This window comes from Poecilia reticulata, chromosome 10 (genome assembly GCF_904066995.2).
Source record: "Poecilia reticulata chromosome 10, P_reticulata-male-v2, whole genome shotgun sequence".
Lineage (NCBI taxonomy): Eukaryota > Metazoa > Chordata > Actinopteri > Cyprinodontiformes > Poeciliidae > Poecilia > Poecilia reticulata.
This window is the reverse complement of record NC_088839.1, coordinates 18170637-18191731: the sequence shown is the minus strand read 5'-3', so window position 1 is coordinate 18191731 and position 21095 is coordinate 18170637. Positions and strand designations below refer to the sequence as shown.

At 37.1% G+C, this 21095-nt stretch overlaps 1 protein-coding gene across 7 annotated transcripts; it reads right to left on the bottom strand.

Annotated features, from left to right (window-relative positions):
* Positions 1–632: 632 nt before the first annotated feature.
* stx3b (syntaxin 3b) lies at positions 633–20755 on the bottom strand. 7 transcript variants are annotated; one of them, XM_008420329.3, is made up of 12 exons: positions 20330–20755; positions 10128–10202; positions 9926–10025; positions 9525–9599; positions 9328–9401; positions 8989–9097; positions 8836–8909; positions 7740–7874; positions 5717–5827; positions 5339–5449; positions 828–919; positions 633–738 (listed from the first exon to the last, which is right to left on the bottom strand). In XM_008420329.3, the coding sequence occupies exons 1-11, from the start codon at positions 20357–20359 to the stop codon at positions 842–844; spliced, it is 972 nt and encodes a 323-aa protein (XP_008418551.1). In that variant the 5' UTR covers positions 20360–20755; the 3' UTR covers positions 633–738; positions 828–841. The 7 variants fall into 7 exon arrangements, with proteins under 7 accessions (XP_008418551.1, XP_008418555.1, XP_008418553.1 ...); XM_008420333.3 differs by lacking the exon at positions 5717–5827; XM_008420331.3 differs by lacking the exons at positions 633–738; positions 828–919; positions 5339–5449 and adding exons at positions 2110–3671; positions 3961–4077 and having other exon boundaries at positions 20330–20752.
* Between the last annotated feature and the right edge of the window lie 340 nt (positions 20756–21095).

Sequence of the window (21095 nt, the reverse complement as noted above, 5' to 3'; positions counted from 1 at the left end):
TCACCGGAGGCATCAGCTGGACCAGATCTGCACAAATGATCGATGCTACAACACACACACATACATGTATATTTTCTCCCTTTAGCATGTATGACCAGCTGATGCAAATGATTCACTGAAGGACTGAGGCATGCGCGGTTCTTGGTTCTCTGTAGATTTCCTTTTATTACATAACGGGCTTTATAGAGTTGACATAGCCAGCAAAGCCAGCGGGACCCGTTGTTACAGAAAAGATACAAGCTTTTCTTTTTTAAGCAGTATGGACTCATACACACAAAAATTACATTTATAACACACAAGTGATAAAATAATGCAGATCTGCTTCAAACAGTTTAGAGTGTAGGCAGAGAAAACCCAAGATTTTGTAAAGTTTAGATGACATTCCCAGTCATTTCTTCATAAATACAATGTTCACAATGGTTATTTGTTCAGAGAACCACCAGGAGGCGCTGGACTAAAGCTGAACAGAGTGATGCGTGAAGATCAACAGTCACATGTTGAGCCATCTGTCTAAGAGGAGGCAGACTGAGAAAAATCCACACATTTATAACACGTTTTCAAACACTTTATACAGCAAGAACAGATTCAAATGAGACTCAGAGGGGAAGGGAGAAAGGGTAAGAAAGCAGTGGTTATTTTTATTTGAGAGTGGCTTAAATTTAATCTACAAATTTAAATGACAGAAACCGGGTAAGAACCACAAGAAAAAAAAAAGTTTTCTCCTGGAGATCTCTATTCCTAGGAAGAACACAAAGACAGAAGAAGAGTGGTTAAACATTCAAAGCACCGTGTAAATAGTAAAAAATGATCACAGACTGATGTTTCACCTGTGCAAAATCTTTTATGAGAAGAAACTGTAGAGATAGGAGAACCCAACGATCCCAATGATGGCACAGCACAATGTAATCATCATCTTTTTCTGGAGAGTTAAAATACACACAAGAACGTTAAAGAAGAAACAAAATACAAGTGTTTGCATATCTAGGGGAGTTGGTAAGAGGAAATGATGCAGCAAAGGGGAAGGAAGGGTCAGATTATGGTGTGTGTATATCTGTATGCTATAGAAGACAGGTGATGCAATTTACCTTCACTTCCGCATATCAAGTCTTTGAAAACTGTACTAAAGACCAGCGGTCAAGAGAAAACACTTTCCCACACCTTCTCCACACCACAGTCATCGAAACTATTCACATGCAGCTACAGCGGCTTGCAGAAGTATTCACATCCTGTTAGCGTTTCAAATTTTTATCAACAAGCTTCAGTGCAATTTATTGGGATTTCCCATGGTGAATCAAGAGTGGTGCACAAATGCAAACTATGAGTATACTTTTTTTTTTACAAAAAAAAGTCTTAAGTCCCTAAAAAACTGCAACCAGTTGACTTCTCGAATAAACCAACAGAGGTCACCTGTGTGTAATGTGAAGGCCGACAGGACAGCATTCCACAATCCATCATTAAATAAATAGAATAGCATAAGGGCAAACCTTCCACAAAATAGCCACCTAGTTTAACAGTCTAGGAATACTGAAACTTTAAAAGGTGATGTAAAATGTGGAAGAAAGGCCACACTTTTGGTCAAAACTCTGTGTGGTGATTAAGATTGGTGGTACCAACAATTATCGGAAGCTGGTCAAAGTTCAGGGAAAAATGGAAGTTATAAAATATAAAGTTAGATGCTGCAAAAGGTTAGAAACTGGAGCAGAGCTCCTCCTACCAGCAGGAAATCTACCCCAAACACCGAGCCACAGCTACAAGGGAAGTGGTTTTGATCAGAGCATATCTGTGTCAGACTGGCCTTGTCAAAGCCAAGATCTAAATCCAAACAAGGTTGATATATTTTGTAAAGAAAGAACACAAATTAGAGTCTGTAGATGTGCAAAGCTGGTAGAAACATACCTTCAAATACTTACTGTGTTGATTCCGGGAGGTTGAAAATAAATGCAAATCATAGTTTCCAGGGTTTTTTTTTTAATCATGCACCATTTTGCTTTAGTTTTACAAATATGTTTTACTTTGACTTGAACTCTTATATGAAATCCCAATATACTTCTGACTAATCATTGTATATTTTAGGTTGAGACTCAGAAACAGCAGCACAAACAGTCAGACTTAAGAAAAAAACAAAACAAATCTTTAATTCTTTTGAAATATTTGACATAAGAAATGTGCAACAAGCTTTAATTTTCCCCACTCTTCCTTCGGTGACCTGCATGGCCACAAAAATCATGCTGGACGCTGATTTCAAGTATTTCCTGAAAGTGTAAAGACACAGAATCTTGTAAAAAAAAATGCTTTGGCTCCTGTTGACCGACTGAAATGACATCTCGCCTTTACATGCACAGAACCACCTTCTTTACTGTAAGTGCTAAAGCCAATGTAATGTTTTGTAAACCGTCAGTCTGGAATATTATCCACAGAGAAAACTAATGGTGACCAATAAACATTCAACTTAACTACCAGCTTATGAAGTTCACCGCATTATACAATATTTAAAATAAAAGCTCCATGATGTTACTTTTTCATTTCATGTATATATAAATAAAAATGATTATCAAAGTCTTTGTAAATTATCTGGTGACAAAATAAATGTATAAACATGAAGAAAAAAAATGTCTCTGCACATCATTCTAACAGGAAATTGAATGGATACACTTCAGAAACTGGCAGCTTAGCCGTACGTTTACGGTGGAAACAATCACTTAATACACATAAAAAGTTGTTACTTTCCTTATGATTTAGTTGTCCCTTTTATATGTAAAAACTTGTTAAATCAAATATATATTTACTAGTGTTAATTCTAGTCTCTGCAAACTCTTTGGTAGTACATTAACAGTTTCTATTACACTATCTGCCAAGATTAAATTTAAGGCACCGTCTCAAGACAATGGATTACTTGTTACTCTTTTCTTTCAAATGTTGCTGAAATACGTCGTCCTTCATATTTGAAAAAAGAACATTTTCTTACAAGACTGTCAACAGTGCACAAACATGACTTCTATTATTTACAACATAATTACATAAACTGTAGCTTAATTCAATATTTTTAACTGTGAAAGTGCTGGAACTCTCTAAAAACAACCATAACCTGGAGAAGCAAACATACAGTAGCTTTTAAAGTAGTAATATGTGTCAAGGCTCATTAAGGCAAGAAGAGTGGACCTGGGGTGTATGTGCATGTGTGTGTTTGCTCCTGCATGGTTTAAAGAAGAGCTTAGGACAAACACACACAAGGGTGCAACTTTGGCATCACATGTTAAAAACAATGAGAAGTTCGGTGATGGAGGAGTGATGAGGAAACAGTCAGTTATTTTCCCAGTTCCCTTTTTGTTGCTCCAACAGAGGTGCAAGCAGGTACTGAGCCGCATTTCAGTTCTCATTTCCTCATCAGAGCATCCGTAGATTGTCCGGAACTGAAGAAGTCGCAAAAGATCATCTTCCCCATTTTTTTTTTTTAAACACCAGCAGCACTGATCCATACACAGGAATTTGGATCAGTTGTTTTTGTTGTTGTTTTTTGAGCAGACGACGAAACAAAATGGACAATCTGGGTGAAGAAAACACATGATGGTGATGGTAGGGATCCGGCGGTCCTATCATAGTGTCTGAGTGAGGATGATAATGAGGATGACGACTACAACCACAGCACAGCACACACCGATGAAGATCATCTTCTACAGAAGGGGAGAGACAGACACAAGGACAGGAGAGTTAGTGACAGAGCAGGAGCGTTTAAATCCCCCGCAGATCAAACCAACTCACAACTAACACCAAGTTATTTAACAGAGACCAGAAATGCCAACACACACACACACACACACAGACACACCCACACATCAAATGAGCTCCCAGGACAGACGGAAAACGCACTCATTCAAGTCTAAAAGAAACCTCTGCTCCAAAGCATGCTTCATTCCCACTTGTTACAGCACTACACTGAAGATTTTCTCCAAAATTACTCACCAACATCTCTTCTTTTAGTCAAACAGCTCCTCATTTATTCAATCCTACTGCCAACCCGATTATGAGAGCTAGCAATGCCAGTAAGATCACCACAACAACCACTATAATCACAGTTTTCTGTTGGGAATAACCAAGTACACACATTCTGGTCAGATCCAAATCTCAGTTGGAAAATTACTTAAAAACAAACAAAAAAAAGTAGACAATGCGCCACATAGCTGGAAGTTCCAAAAAAAATAAAAAATCTGTACAGTTATTTTCCTCCAACACGAATGCTTGTGCTGGTAAAAGCAAACAATATCTTCAGCATCAACAGACGAGCACTTTAGTCACGTTCAAAAACATCAGCAAGGTTAAAAATGAAAAGGCGGGAAAAAGAGAAAACAAGCAGTGTGTGTGAGTGGCAGTGTGTGTTTCAGTGGGTGGGAGGAGGATCGTCTTGGTTCTGGTCATGGGTGGAGGACGGGTCACAGCAGTGGTTTTATCACAGGGATCCACAGAGTTAGTAATAAATCACAGAGGAGGGTCAGGGGTCGTCACAGATCTGAATCATGAAATGAATGTGGCTTCCCAAAAGCACTGGTGTTCATTTAGTCAACAGGTAGTTACTTGTAGTTTAGTGGTACTAACTTAATTTCTTAATCATCTATATTTGCTTTACTCTGGGGAATCTTATCAGATTTAACTGGTGTTTGAAAAGTTAAGTCGATACACTTTTTTTTTTTTAAAGATGATTGCCTCTACTGATTGAAATTAGTTGTTTTATTAATGAACAGAAATGGTTGACAATTCAGAAAATAGTTTATTTGTGGAAATTGATGTACGAATTTAGTAACTGTAAAAAAACTTAAATTTAAAAAGAAATAAAGGTTCAACACTAGTAAAACTAAACTACATCAAACTGATTTTTTCAGTCACAGAGCTTCTAGGTTTAGTTGTACTGCTCATTAAAATTGGTATACTAATGCCGTTTTATTATAAGAAAAAACTGATAGACTAGATTAAAACATTTTTATGCTCCAACAGCTGCAGCTTGATTTCAATATGAAGATAACTAGATTTAGGAAAGTTTACGTTTCACATGCAATGTGTGCACTTTTAATTTATCTCTAGTTTTGCAAATGAGCATAAAATACACCTTAAGAACGTAAAATAGCTTCTTGCTGACAGTAAAGTTTGCTAGATATGAGGGCCAGAAACCGGTTACCATGACGTTTTGATGCAGATTTGAAATATACTATTTTTCTTTGATGCTCGTGGAGATCGAATGCTTTTATTTGACGTCTTTTAACAAGTCGACGCCTCTCGTTAATAAGCTCAAATGTTTTCGGGTGCTTTTAGGAAGCCAGAGTTGCAGTTCTTGACCACAGCCACTCACACGCCGAGCCTCTTGCTGGAACTTGGCAGCTTTCTTAGTATCTGCAACAGCTCTCTCCACAAAGCCCACAGACTGGTCCATGTTGCTCTCAATCCTGTCAATCATCCCGCCCTGACGGGCACGCAGACGGAGGCGGCAGCAGACGGAAACGAGTGACGGCAGAGAGGAGGAAACATGCAGAGAGCTTACACATTATTCTAACGATTGAGTGTGAGTGTTAATGGCAGTGAGGCGATTAGAAGAGCGATATGCAGGGCATGCAAGGAAAGCAAAGTGCAAATGTGTTAAATTGGGCAAAAGTGCTAGAGTGACTGATATAAAAAAAAAGCAGCAACAGGAAGAGGTCATATTGGTGCGATGCATTGCAAAACACTTTACCTTGCGGGCCTTTGTCTGGTACCTTACGGCTCTTTTGGTCTGCTCCTTCGCCTGAATAATGTGATCCACCGACTGGGATACATTCTGCTCTATGTTGTCTACTATTTCACCCTGAGGAAAACAACAACAACAAAAAAAAACACAGGAACATGCATTTTAGTATCCATCAAGCAAACGTGTAGTCGCAAGTTTTGGCATTGACACTTCTGTGTTTTGCAAACTGTGAGGCTTCAGTTTTTTTTATTTGTGATGAAAGATCAAAATGTTTTTAGAGTTCTGCAAAGCAAGATCAGGCTGCATATGCCCAAGTACAGATGTGAAAGACTACAGCTGAACTCGCCAGCAGTCTAATCTCACGCCTAAAATATCTCCTCTTGAAGAGCGAGCTGAAACATGTTGCCACCGATGAAGAGCTTGCTCAAAACTGGCAGCAGGTATGTGTGTGTGCATGCACAGGCACAGAGAGAGGCAAAGAGGTTTTAAACACTGCTGTTGTGAAGAGAGCAGCAAAGAAACCATTTCTGTTAAAGATTGAATTTCTGCAGGAAGCACCAGGATTTAAAAATAACCGACACCATGGCAGATAAAAGCCTGTAAAATTCATTATACTCATACAAATAACTGCCTCAGTGCGAGGCAAATCGAGCTCATTAACACCAATGAATTTATTCCTTTTATGAAAACGATTACGTATAACTCGAAAGGTATAATTAATGCATTGGATGCATCTTTAGTGATGCACTACAGATTGAAATCAGGCTATTCTTCCCCCCCCCCCATTCAATTTATAGCAAACAATGAGAGCTTCCAAAAGTAAAATCACCACCTTTTGCACCAAAAGGTGGTGATTAAACATTTTTTAAATGCATAATGTCATTGAGACAAGGTTAATTCACAACATAGTTCTTTTATTTAGATGACAAAAAAGAACTCAATGTAATGAAGATCAAATTCTGCATGTGCAGCTAAGAATTAAAATGTCAATAAAATACAGGCAACATAAATATTACTATTGTAATTATTATGTATTATGCTCCCTGCTACTTTTAGGAAAAAAAATTATATTTCTAACTTTGTAAAGTGTGATTACACACCAGTTTCATAAGTTACATTCCTACTCATATGATTACCAATCTGCATAGAGAAAAAAAACAAATCAGGAAGTAATTCTGAGGTGGATGGATCTGAATGTGGTAGTGATGGCATCTAAAGAGTCTTTCATTTTCACTGTTACCACATGCATACTCAGTACAAGACACTGCTGCCAAATGAATGATGTTACGCAATCAACCGTCCTCCGTCGCTACATGTTGGCTCAGGAGGGACGGTTTGCTGCAAAGTAAGTGACTCAATGCAGCTTACAGTTTTCTTTAAACGGCATTTTCTAAAGGAAACGCATCAAATTAAGGGGACAGCATTGTAGAATTTGAAATTTAATTGAAACTGAAGTAATTAAAAGCATTTATTAGGGATTTTAATTTTATGTCCCTTTAGAAGCAAGTGGTAATGTCGGCAATTTATTTATTCGAGAGCAAAATCTTTTCAAATTTCAAATGTGAATGTAAATAACAGGGGGAAAAAAAACAACACAAAGAGTGCTTACCTCAAACAACCATTTCCCTCAGAAAGCATGGCGGCGTAAGCAGCACAAAACAGTTGGTCATACTCTAGTAGTTTAATTATGACAATTGCTAAATGTCTTATAAAACCGTGTCTGTGATGAAATGGGTTTGAATGATGCTTGGCTCATATCTTACTACATTTATTAAGGTTCCATGGAGGGAATGAGATGAAGGCGGTGGAGGCAGAAGACAGGTGTAAGAAAAGCATGGAGCTGAAATAAAGAGACAGACAGATGTAGAACGACAATCATAGAACAGCAGAGGAAGAAAGAGAAAAACACCGAGACAGAACAGCTGGACAGAATCACGACTGATCGCTAAGACACCGTAAAGATGAGCTGAAAGAATGGATGGATGGATTTGAATAAAACGACAAGAAGGTGATATCCAGAGGAGCGTACCTGGCTCTCCACCAGCATGGCGATGTCTACAAACATGTCGTGCAGCTCTTTGATGCTACTTTCCAGACGGACGATGTCTTTATGCCTAGATTCAATCTCGCTCAGAGCCTGTTTTGAGATCCCAGAGTCCACAATCTGCAAAGACGAGCAGTTCACCGTTACCATGCAGGCTCAAAAAAGACAGCAAATAAAATGTCAACATCTATTCATCAAGTGTGAATCCAAGTTTTTTTTTTTTTTTTCTTGAATGTCAATATCAAAAGAAATTTCCAAATGTCTTAAATTGATAAGCATAACGGTTCTTATGTTGCTTTTTAATATCCTAAAAAGTTCCTGTAATTTCCCAGTTATTCTTTTTATTGCAATTGTTTGACAGTTTCATTTGAATTACTGAGAACCTCATGTGTGCATTTACATTATAGTAATAAGATATAGTAATAATTTAGATTTGGTTTGTCCCAGTCCCTGCACATCAGGGAATCCTAAGCTGAACTCTGTGTCCTTGAACAATAAATTCCTCCTCAGTCGTGCCGAAAACAAGCTCCTCTTTATCAAAAAGCTTGAACAGAAGCTGAAGTGCAACATGTTCTCATTTTATCAGTGACACATGCAGTCAAAGCTGCATGATTCAGTGCTCCCGGTCACTCCGTTTCTTTCTAGAAGCCTCCCTAGAAGCAGCTGTTTCATCTGTTGAAACGTCACAAACAAACAGGACTCCTTTTCTTAAATCTTTACGCTTTGGTTATTAAATATGTAAAACATCATCCAGTTTGGCATCAACTGGCACCACTTAGACATTTTGTTTTAATGCTACTGGGTGTCAATGTGAATAAAAAAATATTGAGAACAGTTTCTATATTTATTATGAACTCTTAAATGAACATATTTTGAGTAGAAATATATATTCTAGAATCTGAACAAGAAAGACAAACAAAGTTCCTTTTATCCAAACAACAGACATCTAAAAATGAGCAAATAATGGGCTTTGTTTTTTTTAAACTGCAAAACCAATTTTATTTGCAGTTTAATCACATGACATTAGAAAGGTGTTAAAACAGTGGACATAATTGCTCATTTACACACAAGACACACTCACCCCAGCAGTGAAAACGGCAGCATTTCCACTTTCCAACATCTCCTCCAGCTCTTCATCCGTCTTCGCTTGTCCAGCTGGACAGGACAAAGTGAAAAACACAGATTATTATGGGATTATTCTACACTTTTTTCTGCGCATGTAGGTGTAACTTACTTATCTCAAGTTGTCTCTGGATACGTCCTTTACTTCTCTCCCTGAAGTCCACCTGCGCTTCATTATACTTTGTCATGACCTCAACAAACTTCCTGGACAGCACTGCATGCTGGGAGGACAGAACAGATGCAAATTATGATCACAAATCTTTCTAAACATCCTGGAAACAGCTGCACATCGTTTACTTTTCAGGGGGTGGGAGTCTACCTTTATATGCGGAAATATTTGACTAATCTAAACCCTATGAAACAATTTCATTTTAATTTAAAAAAAGCTATTTAAAAGCTTTATAAGCAACTATTTTAAGTCTGAAAATTCTTCATCCTGTGCACAATTTACCTGCGATTTACGTATCCGTATATCAGCCGACACCCTCTCCTGCTGCTGCTCCGACTCCAGATTTCTCTCAATGGCTGGAAAACAGAGTAACGTTCAAATTCACGTCATAAACACGTCATCCAACATTTTGGATAGAATTCAGGAAAGGTTTGACTCATTCTGACGAGAGAAAGTGCGATTGTCGCTGCCAGACTTACTCTTGAGTTTGTTTCTTGCATTGTTGGCCATCTTCTTTATGTCATTGGTGATTGATTCCAAGTCATCCTGCGTTTCTGAAGGGAAGGAAAAAAACGAGTCTTAAACCGGGGCTATTCAGATAGAAATGAAGTGTTTTTTAAAGATGATGTATGCAGAGAAAATGAAAATGGTTTATATTTTCTGAAAGATTTCATATTCTGTCACCTTCTGCTCAGATTGTAATGTTATAATGTTCAATTCAGAACAAAAACCACAAATCAGAAAAAAACTACAGTAACCTTATTTTTGTGAACCAGGTTCAAATAGCTTGAATAATAATAATAATAATAATAATAATAATAATAATAATAAAAACTGGGCAGACAAATACAGTAAATCAGTTAAAGGTGAGATGTCTCACTCTGATCCGATGTAGGAGCCGACAGGATGACCGAGTAAAGCTTTTTGACTTCAGCCACGTTCTCGTCAATTTTATCAATACTGTTCCTGATGTCTTCAATCTGCAAACAGACAGATCACAATTAACAAAATAAATAAAAATTTTAAAAAACATGCAAGAGAGGTTAGGTCTCTGCACAACAACCGAGAGCGTAAATCCTGACCTGAGAGAAGAACTCGTCCATGAAGGCTGCGTTGTCCACAGCGATCTCCACCTCCTCATCATCTTGATCACAAGTCTAACATTTGAAAACAATTAAAGCTGTTTATAATCGCCGAGTCTTTTAGGCTAAAAACAACAGCAATGTATTTTTGTGATTTAAAATACCATTTTAAATTTAAAAAAAAACTGGAAGTTAATAGTTTAAAACCATAAATCTGGAATTTTAACAGATTTTCTGATGGTTTATTTTGCAAATGATTGAACAACATTCATGGCTGCCAAAAATAAGACGAAAAAAAAAACTTGTCAGATTAGAGTACTGGATAGTTAAAATAATTTACTACTCAACAAGTAGGTTTTTTTGTTCAAATTATTGAGAAATCCAACTTAAAAAACAAGACAGACAAAAACAAAGATATATCTAGCTCTTAAATTGTCACTATATAATTCATAACTTTTTTTTTTACTTGTGGCATTATCAAAATACTGGAAAACAAAAAAGTTCTAAATAACTATTTATATTTTAATGTTAGGGTAATAGTAAATACATATTGAAAAATATTAAAATGTGAAATCCATCATATAGAAATTTAATTATTTCTACATGCAAGTATTTAATGATTCCTGTTCCAAAACTCGCAAAATAAAATAATCAGCGAGGCTCTTTCAACCAACGCTAACATCTGATTGGTTAATCTACACAGCAAGTCAACTTCTGATTAGTTATATTGACAAGAACAGTCAATACACATGTAACTTTAATGGGCAAGATAATGGATAAAGTGCTGCAGCATGCAAGAATAAAAACAAAGTGGAAATAGTTTGACTTCTCATAAAAACACTTATGACACATTTAACCAATTTTATATACAAATAACGTCACTTTGCATCAGTTTACCGATTTGTTTTAGCTTGCCAGACAAGTTTATAGACACAGTAAATGAGACTATTAAACTCTAATTCAGCTGATTAACAACATTATTTTTTATACTGTATTTGCCTATATTGTACCATTTAGTTGTAAAAACACTGTGCTAAACGGAAGAAAACTAGATTTTCTGTTTAGTGAGCTGTCAGTGTTGGCTGTACTGCAGCATCCAGTGTAGTTATTCTTCATGTCACAAATCAAAACTAGACGTGCAACAAAGAGGCCAGTGTCAGACGCTTCTTAAGTACAATCTCCTTCTAGGTCAAAACATATCAATTTCAAACTTTACTCTGTTAACCTTTAATTTAACAATTACATACAACAAAGGCTTATGGAGCTACATTGGGGCCAAAAATCTGTTAATGAAAAAAAACACTCAAAGCTGAAAAAGGATTTGAAACTGAAAAGTGATTTTGAGACAGACACTGGAAAGGGATTTGAAACAAAAAGAAAAAAAAAAGGTCAAAATATCTTTCCAAATTTGAGGGGGATTTTTTTTCAGTAAAAAGAAAAAAAAACTGACTGCTCATATGGAAGGAGCCGTCAGTCATGTGGAATCATGACTGACGGCTCAAGATATGGACAAAATATTCCCATCGGTTGCATTAAGAATCAATGGGAGCTGAAAATGTATTTCTCCCCCTCCATTTCAAATCTTTTTTTTCAGTTTCAAAAATTGTTTTCCAGTTTCAAAAATTGTTTTCCAGTTTCAAATCTTTTTTTTTTTAATTCAGTTTTAGGCTATAAAAAATTCCAACAACGCATGGCAGGGAGAGTCTTTAAACCACACGGACATGATCAGGTTGAAGATGAAAAGTTCCAGGAATTAACCAACATGGTTGATCAACTTCCTCTGAACTGCTGTTTAGAAGTCAAATTAACCTCCATGTGTGACACCTACTTCCAGGTAAACCAGATACTTACAAACGTAGTATAAAAAAAAGCTTTCTTCCAACACTGTTTGGTAATAATTCAGTTCAAACTATCCTTTAGTTAGGATTTCAAAAGTTTTTTTTTTACAATCCAGATGCCAGAATTTGCCACAATCATCTGGTCAAACAAAAATCCTATTATCGAAATGTCCAGCGATCGCACGATTCAGGAACGACCCGGATCTGTCTCCCAGAGATTAACATGTTTTGGTGTGAAATTTGCATATTTCCCCAAACACAAAAGTGTGTCATGATAAAATGTGAAATGAATCCAGTGAAACTCAGGGAGAGGAAGCCCAAAAATGGGAGACCCAAGTCAGTTTAAAAGACAGTTCTACCAAATACAAAAGGAAATTTACAGTACGTAGACACCTGACTTTAAATGCATAAATGTAGCTTGTAAAGTTAGAGTCCTTTACTGGACTGGAAAAGGTTGTCATTTTCTAAGCTGTAAAAAAAAAAATATTTGGTTCAATTGTGTGTGTCAAGTTCCAGTGTGTTTAATGGAAAACAATACATGTCTGTCAAGGACTTTTGCTTGGTTATACATATAACTTTTACCGGTTATATATTGCTTTATTTTGTTATGCGTGTTTGTGTGTGTGGTGTAGGAGGCGTGATATAAATACAAATGTCATAAAGTTAATGTTCTGATGTCTACCAAGAAAATGTTAATAAAAAATTAAAAAAAACATCTGTATTTAACTTAAACATTTATTTAAATAAGTTAAATACATTTTCGCTTTGACAAATGTGAGCCAATGTTTTACTCAGAGACGCTCCATGCCATTATTCAGATCTGGTGGAAAATCTGGAGCACAAAGGAAGGTTTTAGTCCCTCATCTCCCAGCTAAAGACCACAGCATACCAATAAAACCACTTCCTTGTTTGACAGCATGACACATCAAGCTGGGATACTGCTCACCCTAACCAGACCACACCCAATATATTTATTAGACAGCTTTACTTCCAAGTCTATAAATAACAAATAACGTCACTGGGATAAGTTGGCAAACACAGTGAGGTGCACTCGGATGTTTACATGACTGCAGGAACTCCACCTGTCTCCAGCCGGCGTTAAAAACCAAAATTAAAGAGTAAGAACACGTTTGACAGCATCAAGTTAAAGAAAAGAAATTCTACCTGTTAATTTGTTTATTCCTTTTTAATCACTTTGACTTTTTCCAATCAAACAGCGTTTTTATGACACCCACGCGATGCAATTGGCTGGTGATCTTTATGCGAGTCAGGTTGTGTGAGTAATGTGTAACCAGGTCCGAACTCTTCAGGTGTGACAGTCAGGTGTGTGTGTGGCCGGGTCAAAGTCAAAGTACGGAAAAAGTCGGGCGTCACAGCTGTTGGTTTCCCTGCAATCATATCATCCAAGAGTGAACACATGCCATTTGAAGTGTTTACATTTTTCCAAGTTAACGCCATAAACCTGAATTAATTGTATTTCCGCAACACAAAGTAGATTAAGTTGAGAGAAAATGACATGGGTTACAAAATTCTCGATAAAAAGCGAAAATCTGAAGTGTTGCATGCATTTATATTTATGCTTTTTTTCCCCCAATAGCCATATATAAAATCTAGTGCCACAATGAACAATCATATTCCTTATAAATCTGACTTAAGGATGGCAAAAAAACACCCATAAGGAGTCTCATGTGACTGTGCTAACTATCAATTCTCGCCACACTTTTCAGATTTGATTTGTAAAAACTTCTTCCACTTTACAATCATGCACCATTTTACGTTGGTCTATGAAATAAAATGCCCACAAAATACAGTGAAACTAAAAATGGAGTATGAAAACCTTTGCATGGACGCATTTAGACAGAGAGTTAAGCACAGAACAAAAGTTGTCATGTTTTACTTACAGAATAACATTTACCTGTAATTTAAGTATTTATACTTACATCTCCCCTAATTTGATTATTACTTGGACTACTTTTCGAACTGGAGTGCAGCTTTTTCCTCCCACCAGTTCAAAAACCTGCCCTCTTTTTTCCCAGCACCTCATCCAAAGTTTGACTTTAACCTACGCACGCCTTCAAAATTTGAATTGCAAATGTTTTCCTGGACTATTTGTTTCACTCTGTCATAACTGACCATTAGTTGTGAAGAGAATTCCCTGAACATGCATTGATGTAGTTCTTATTCTCAGTGACTCAGGTCATGTGATTTTCCAGCAAAAGCAAAGTTTGGCCTCACACATTACAACCTCTCTGACACACAGTGCTTCTGCAGCGAAGAGATAACAACAAGAGCTCACTTCCTTCCACAGGCCCGTTCAGCAGAAACAGGAGGAAAGGAGGTCGATCTGTGCAACACGCCCTACAGCGGTGGGCCACACAGACGCAGCTCAACGCTTTCTGTGCAGGATCACCTCAGAAACCGGCAGGAACAATCAGAGGAAGAGGAGTTATCCGGGTCAGACGGAGACTTTCTGTCACAGGCTCACATAATAAATTAGCTTCTGCAGTCAGAAAAGACACCGAAACACCTTGAACACTCATAAACTAAGATCAATTTTAGATCAGATAATGTCAAATGGTGGTTTCTGTTCTGGACAACATATTAAAGTGCTTGAAACCTTTTTTTTTTTTCTTTTATAAAAGATTAACATAAAAACCACACTGACAGAAGACTTGTGAGCTGAAATACAGATACAGCGAGTCACGCTGGAGCAAATGAGATTTTGATCTAAACCAAGAAACAATAATCTCCTACTGAACATCGCATAATCATGGGAGTGAAGTGGACATAAAGCTTAAAAAAGGGGCACAAAACACAAATGCACGTGGAAGTGGGAAGGTTGGTTTGTTCCTTTAATGCAAAACATCATTACGCTCACAAAGTGTCCATATGTCATGTTGCATAATTCCCTCCTAACAGCAAGGCGATGCCTGAAAAGGTTTGCTTAAAGGTTTTACATTTAAGCAAACACAGACATCCTTGGCCTCAGAAATCAGTGGCTCTCTTAAAGGTGAAGCTGGCGAAGCTCCGTCATTCACATTTTTCTCCTGGGCTGTGGAGCTACCTGCCCATCACCACAGTTTTATTGTAAAAGTGAAGGAGGGTTAGCTGCTTTATCATCTTAAAAAGAAAACAAAAATAAGTCGAACGCTTCCACCTGTAAACCTGGATAAGATTATCAATGAAAAGCTGCCAATCCCACAGTGGCCAGTTGAAGATACTTATTTTTAATGGACAAAGTTTGCTTTTGTCAAAGAAAGTCTGGATTAATCAGGTCTTTGTAGCTTTAAACTTCTCTTTTTAAGCTACTGCTTCAATGTTTAATTAATAGGGAAAAAGTCTATCCTGCTTTGATGTATTTTAATATGTGGAGCAGAAAAATAAATGTTGCAAATTGATGAAAAAGGCTAATTTTAGGGTCCTGCTACAATTTGAGAAGTTTAATAAAGCAATATATGATGTTTCTGTAAAAAAAAAAACTTTGATATTAAAGTAACTCTGCAGAACTCGTGGTTAATCCCGTCCCATCTTAGTTTCAGGTGTTCTTAAAATATGAACCAATCAGGCCTTTACTGGTCCAAACATATCTTTGGTTTTCTTTTAGCTCACAACTGCTAATTCAATATCTAATCAATAATATATACAAAAGAGAAAATTGAAGGGCAGATTGTTTGAGCAGTTTTGAATCCAGCAGAATAGGAATTACAAAATCATACATATGTATCCATTAAATATAAACGTGCAAAGCAGCAGCTGTTTATCTGAGCGAAACGAGATATTTATCAGATTCTGATATCTAATCAATTGATTAGTTTGAATCTAATTCTTATGTCGTCCCAAAAGGACCAAGCAGCCAACAGAGTCAATTTGTTCTTAGCTGTTGTTTTTATTTATTGCACTTTTACTAGAACTGCACAATCAAGTCAGAGCAGCCACCAAGATATCAACAGTGTACAATACTGTAATCGTTTGGCTTTGGCAGGAAATTATTTATAAAGTTTCACACACATATATGCCAGTTTTATAGGTCCATAATGTTTTTAGCCAGTTGTGCAGACATTTTTTTGATTAGAAAGGTCTAGTTTTGGAGACTGAGATGCTAAAGCTAATAAAGAGTAGAGGCGGCATTGTGATAAAGGAAGGTCTGAGTCAGGACTATAAAGGCATCCAGCCATAATAATACAGCTGACAGTTACAGCTCAGTGGAAATTAACGTATTCCTCAATGGAAAAGATCAAAGCAAAGTTCCTAATTTATGGACAGAGAACAAATTATCTTATATGAACTTTTACTGGTGCAATAAACTAAAACCTGTCTTCTGTTGAAGAACTTGTAGCGATTCCTCAGATTGGTGCATTAAAATCCCTGCGATTCTTTAAAAACAACAACAAAGCGAAGCAGAACAGACGGCCATCAGTGAAACATTTACATTCAATTCAAGGATAAAGTTCTTCTTTAAAACGATTCTCACCGACTCGATTATTAACACTTTGCTGCGCTGCGCTTTACATCTCAGATGCGGGAATGACGTCACATTTCAGCTTAGCGCTTTCCAGTTACAAGTCAGAAAAGCAGTGGGACTTAGTTGTTGATTCAACTGGTTCTAGCAATACAAGCCAATAGCAATAATGCATTTCTAAAGTATCTCATCAATTCGTTTGTTGATTAAATACTTCAGAACTGCATTACACCTCATCTCAGTTCAGCCAAACTCAAAAACTGCATTTTAGCTTAAAAAGCTAAAAGTCTTTGAGTCTAACCTGAATGCGTACAAACACCTTCAAGATAGTCAGGTGAAAGAAAGTGCAGGCTGGTCTTAGACATATTTCTAAAGGTTTTCCCATTGTCACAATCACACCTTTTTACCTACAACTCATTGGGTTCATGTGTTACTGAAGATCAGAAATGAACTCGCACTCTCGGTTTAAACACAGCAGAGACCTACTACATCTAGACACTTAAGATCACTGCAGTTTTAAAGAAGGCAACATGTTAGAACCAGTTTGTAATCCTGAAAAACGGCCAGCACCTTATCCAGAGGGGTTTTATCATGTTGAACGTTTAGCATGCAGCAAACATAAAATCTTAGTTCTGTGCAAACAGAGCTGAAAACTGAAGAGGATCTGGATTTCTGGGTCATTTATCTGGAAATATTTTCTTCTCAGGAACTAAACCATGTTACATCTTCAACCAAAAACAAAACTTTTACAAAACTTTCATTTCAAATCTTGGTAGAATCTGATTCATGTTTGTACATTTCATTCCAACGATTTGTAGTTTTGTGCATCATCCTTGTCATTTATAGTAGTTTAGGATTAAACGGGATGTTATTCACTTAGTTCTGCTTTGCTTCATTAGATTGAGCCATAATATTAGTTTATGGCTGATATATCTTCTGCAAGCCCGATACCTTCACTTCTTCACTGGACTATGATGTATAACAAGCTGCCGATTAGACAACAGCTAGCAATCTGACAAGAGAACATAAAGAATCTATAATAGAGGAAGCGATGTCAGTACTACTACAATTCATCCATTCATTAGGACTTAAGAGGGGAACCAAAACCAGCAGCCTGTTGAGTTAGTGTTGAATTACTGCACACGCAAAGCTGAAAAAATATTTAGCCTTGACAGAAAACTAAGTAACAAAAAGCTGTTTTGGTTTTCATATCCACCTTTTGTTATAGCACACAAAGGGAAACATCCAGTTCAATTATTTGAGGTTAAAACCACACAAGAAGCCAGGATAAGACCAACTAAGCACCGTAAAAGCTGCCATAACTCAAAGCAAATTATGTTCCACAGTTTCTTCTCGTCCCAAACGTCTTCAAGTTTACTGAACGTCAGGTGATTGTTAGCAGTAGCTTGGGCAAACATTTACATGAACGTAAGGCTACAGAATGACACATATGCAGTCTAGGTTACAGCCAGCAAGTTAAACATTAGGAAGGAAACTCAAGGAGGAAAACCAAGGTGGAGCCGAGTCCGGATAAGAGGAAAAGATAAATGGAAAGGTGGTAAATATGAGAACAACGTCGAGTCCGAGAAGGTTATGTAGCTTCACCGAAGCATGAAACACACTTTCCGTCAACTTCCCTACACACGAATGGCCTACTTAGGCTACTATCTGCACTTCCTTTCACCAATATGAAGACAGCTGTGTGTCAGAGGCAAGCTCTCCGGAGCGCAGCGGTCTTTAAAACAGCGCAAATATTTAGCCAAATGTTTTAAGAAGCCATGGCAACACACCTCATATTGGGTTACAACAACAGGATCAAGGCCTCAGCTCCACGAGCACCAAGAGCGGCGAAAACACTCAACATTGTTCACCTTCAGACACAAAATAACTTCTCCTCTTCTCTAGGCAGATAACAGACTTTTAGAGTATCTTGTAAAAATATCTCAAACTTAGCCATTCCATTTCCAAGAATGTGTTTTCAAAGGTTACATTTATTTATTTTATTGTTTTTTACCATGAAGGCAGTTTTATTGCTGATTCATCACATAGCAGCAGGTGGCTCCGCCTGGATTGGTAGGAGATTCTCGCTAGATGATAAACTTGAGTAAAAACACCAGAGGTTTGTGGTTTTTACACGCTTAAAACAAATGCAAAACACCTAACTGCTGTTGTTTCAAAGACAAAGCAACATTTATTCCTACAGCTGCCAGAAATCGAACACAGATTACTGGAGTTTTAATTATGTCACAGTTAACATCAGAGCAAAAATTAAAAATACACATTGTTGTCATTCTGTTACTTATCACAACAATAAAATACTGTTGTAAGCAGGTCAACACGTTGGTGCGTTTGTTCCAGCAGTAAGCCTGAGGCTGATTTTTAAAGCAGATTTTCAGCGTTTGTTTTGCAAACTGCATCTTAAAACACCGATTTTAACCTAATGAGGGAGCTGTGGGGTTTGCACACCAATGTGGTCTGTATTGGTCAAAAATTGTCCTTAACAGTTGAATTAGTCAAATCTCGTGATTGAAAAAAGAAAAGAAAAAAAAAAAAGAATGTGTGCCTTCTTTCAGCCGTCCATGTGCAGAAACAGGCAGGAGAGGGGTAGCACTGGCTTATGCCACACGACATGAGAAGAAAACTTTGGTGACCAAACTTTGGTCACTCCAGCTATATGTCTGGACTTTGAACAACTCTCCAATACATTTGGCCTCCTACAAATCCAGTTCTTACCATGCCTATCTAAAAACCGATTGTTTTTTAAAATAAACCTAAAGAATGTCAATATTTCCAAAGGTTTGAAGTGAAACTTCAAAACTTTGAATCACTAGTTAGCTGATAACACCTAAAAGATGAGTATAATCAGGTAAATAAGAATAAGACTGTCAATTACTTACTGATTTAGAACAGGAAAGCTTAGTAGAACAAGACATTAAGATTATTGATGAAAACTGTGACGTTGACATTGATTGTGATAAACCTACAGTTTCAACAGAACTCTCTTATTAGCCTCAAGATGTACCCAGAAGTATCGCTTTGCATTAGCATCTATACCACTAACATTTATATCAGCAGTAGGAATAAATAAGTGAAGTTCATCCAACTGGCCAATAATGTTAGTGATAAAGAGTTAGAACAGTATGTATGGTCCTGGTAGCTTAACAAAAAATTGCATCCAGGCAGTCACTAGCACAATGACACTGAATGGTATCGTGTTAAAGCGTTAAATATTATTGAGTAGATAGATAGATAGATAGATTCCCCCTAGTCAGCTCCAATTTCTAATTTTTTTAAATATAATTCCCACAGCTCCATTCATTAAACCTGTCAAAACCAAGAACTCACAACATGTCTGCTCTTTAAACGTCTTAACCAACCTTAGTGTACTTTTTAAGTTAATCCAATAAAGTTCACATACATTTGTTCTGAGACATAAAGGGGATTTCAAAAATGTAAGAACTAAGAACAACCGGAAGTGGGAAAAAAATCTGAATCTAAAAAAAATCTGTATTAGGACGAACAAAAGTCTGATCAGTGCAATAACTGAAAAACACACTTTGAAGTTTTAGCATTAAGATAAAAAGAAATTAAAACATCCCAATCGATCACCAACCAATCTTAAATTTCAAGTTGAACACATTTGAAACAAATACTTAAATGATCCTTATCCTTTACCCAACACCGGGATATTATATTCACATATAAGCTACAGTTTTACTACCATCTATCATCAGTTATGTCATCTCGTGGCCGGATACGTCATAAAATGTGTTTCGTTTCACTCAGATGGTTTGTCCCTGTGTTAAATTCAGAGTCTTCTAACGATTTAAACATTCTCCCAATAAAAATGTAGTTTTACACAATGAAAGAGGTGGACAAAAACACATTTCCTGAACATTACTCACCGCTTTCAGCTGTTCCAATCGGTCCTTCATTATTAGTTGTGTAATATAACAGTTCAAATCCAAAAAGACAACACCAGTATTGCACTAAATTGGTTGGAAAACTATTCCCTGCGCCTGGATTCCTCAGCCAGCTGCAGAGCTAGCTGTGCAGCAGAAACCCAACAACCTGTGAAAGGAAATTTAAAACTCCCAAAAACTCCAGCAGGTCTCTGAGGAGCGGAGTCTTTTTTTTTTCTTCTGAAAATTAGAGTCTTCCCGTCGCTTTTCCATACAATATGGCTGCTGGGTTTAAAGGCTGGGGTTTTTCTTGCTAAATCTCTTCTTCCAGGGGATTAAAACAACAGTTGTGTGGAGCCGTATAATCTGCCTCTGCGCTGCCCACCACTAATCATTCTAAAACGCACTTTTCAAGCTCACGCATGCGCAAACAAGTCCTTCTTCACTTGGATAAAGCCACGCCCTGAGCCACCTGCATTGCTGATGCATTTAGGTGCTGTGGGAATAATAGCGTTGAACAACTCCTTCTGGGAAACAATAGGTTTGTGACACTATTTGTGAACATCAGAGAATACGGGAAAAGCATCAGATTATGATATATCTTAATAAAATTACAGCATTTCAAAGTCATGTTATGATTTTACTCTTAGTTTTTTATCTGAATTTAATTAAGCTTAGAGCCCCTTAAATGTGTTGTTGTACTCAGAACTTGTTCACCTTTTGTCACATTGTAACGAGAAATAGTGATGGGATTTTTAAATTCTATTTT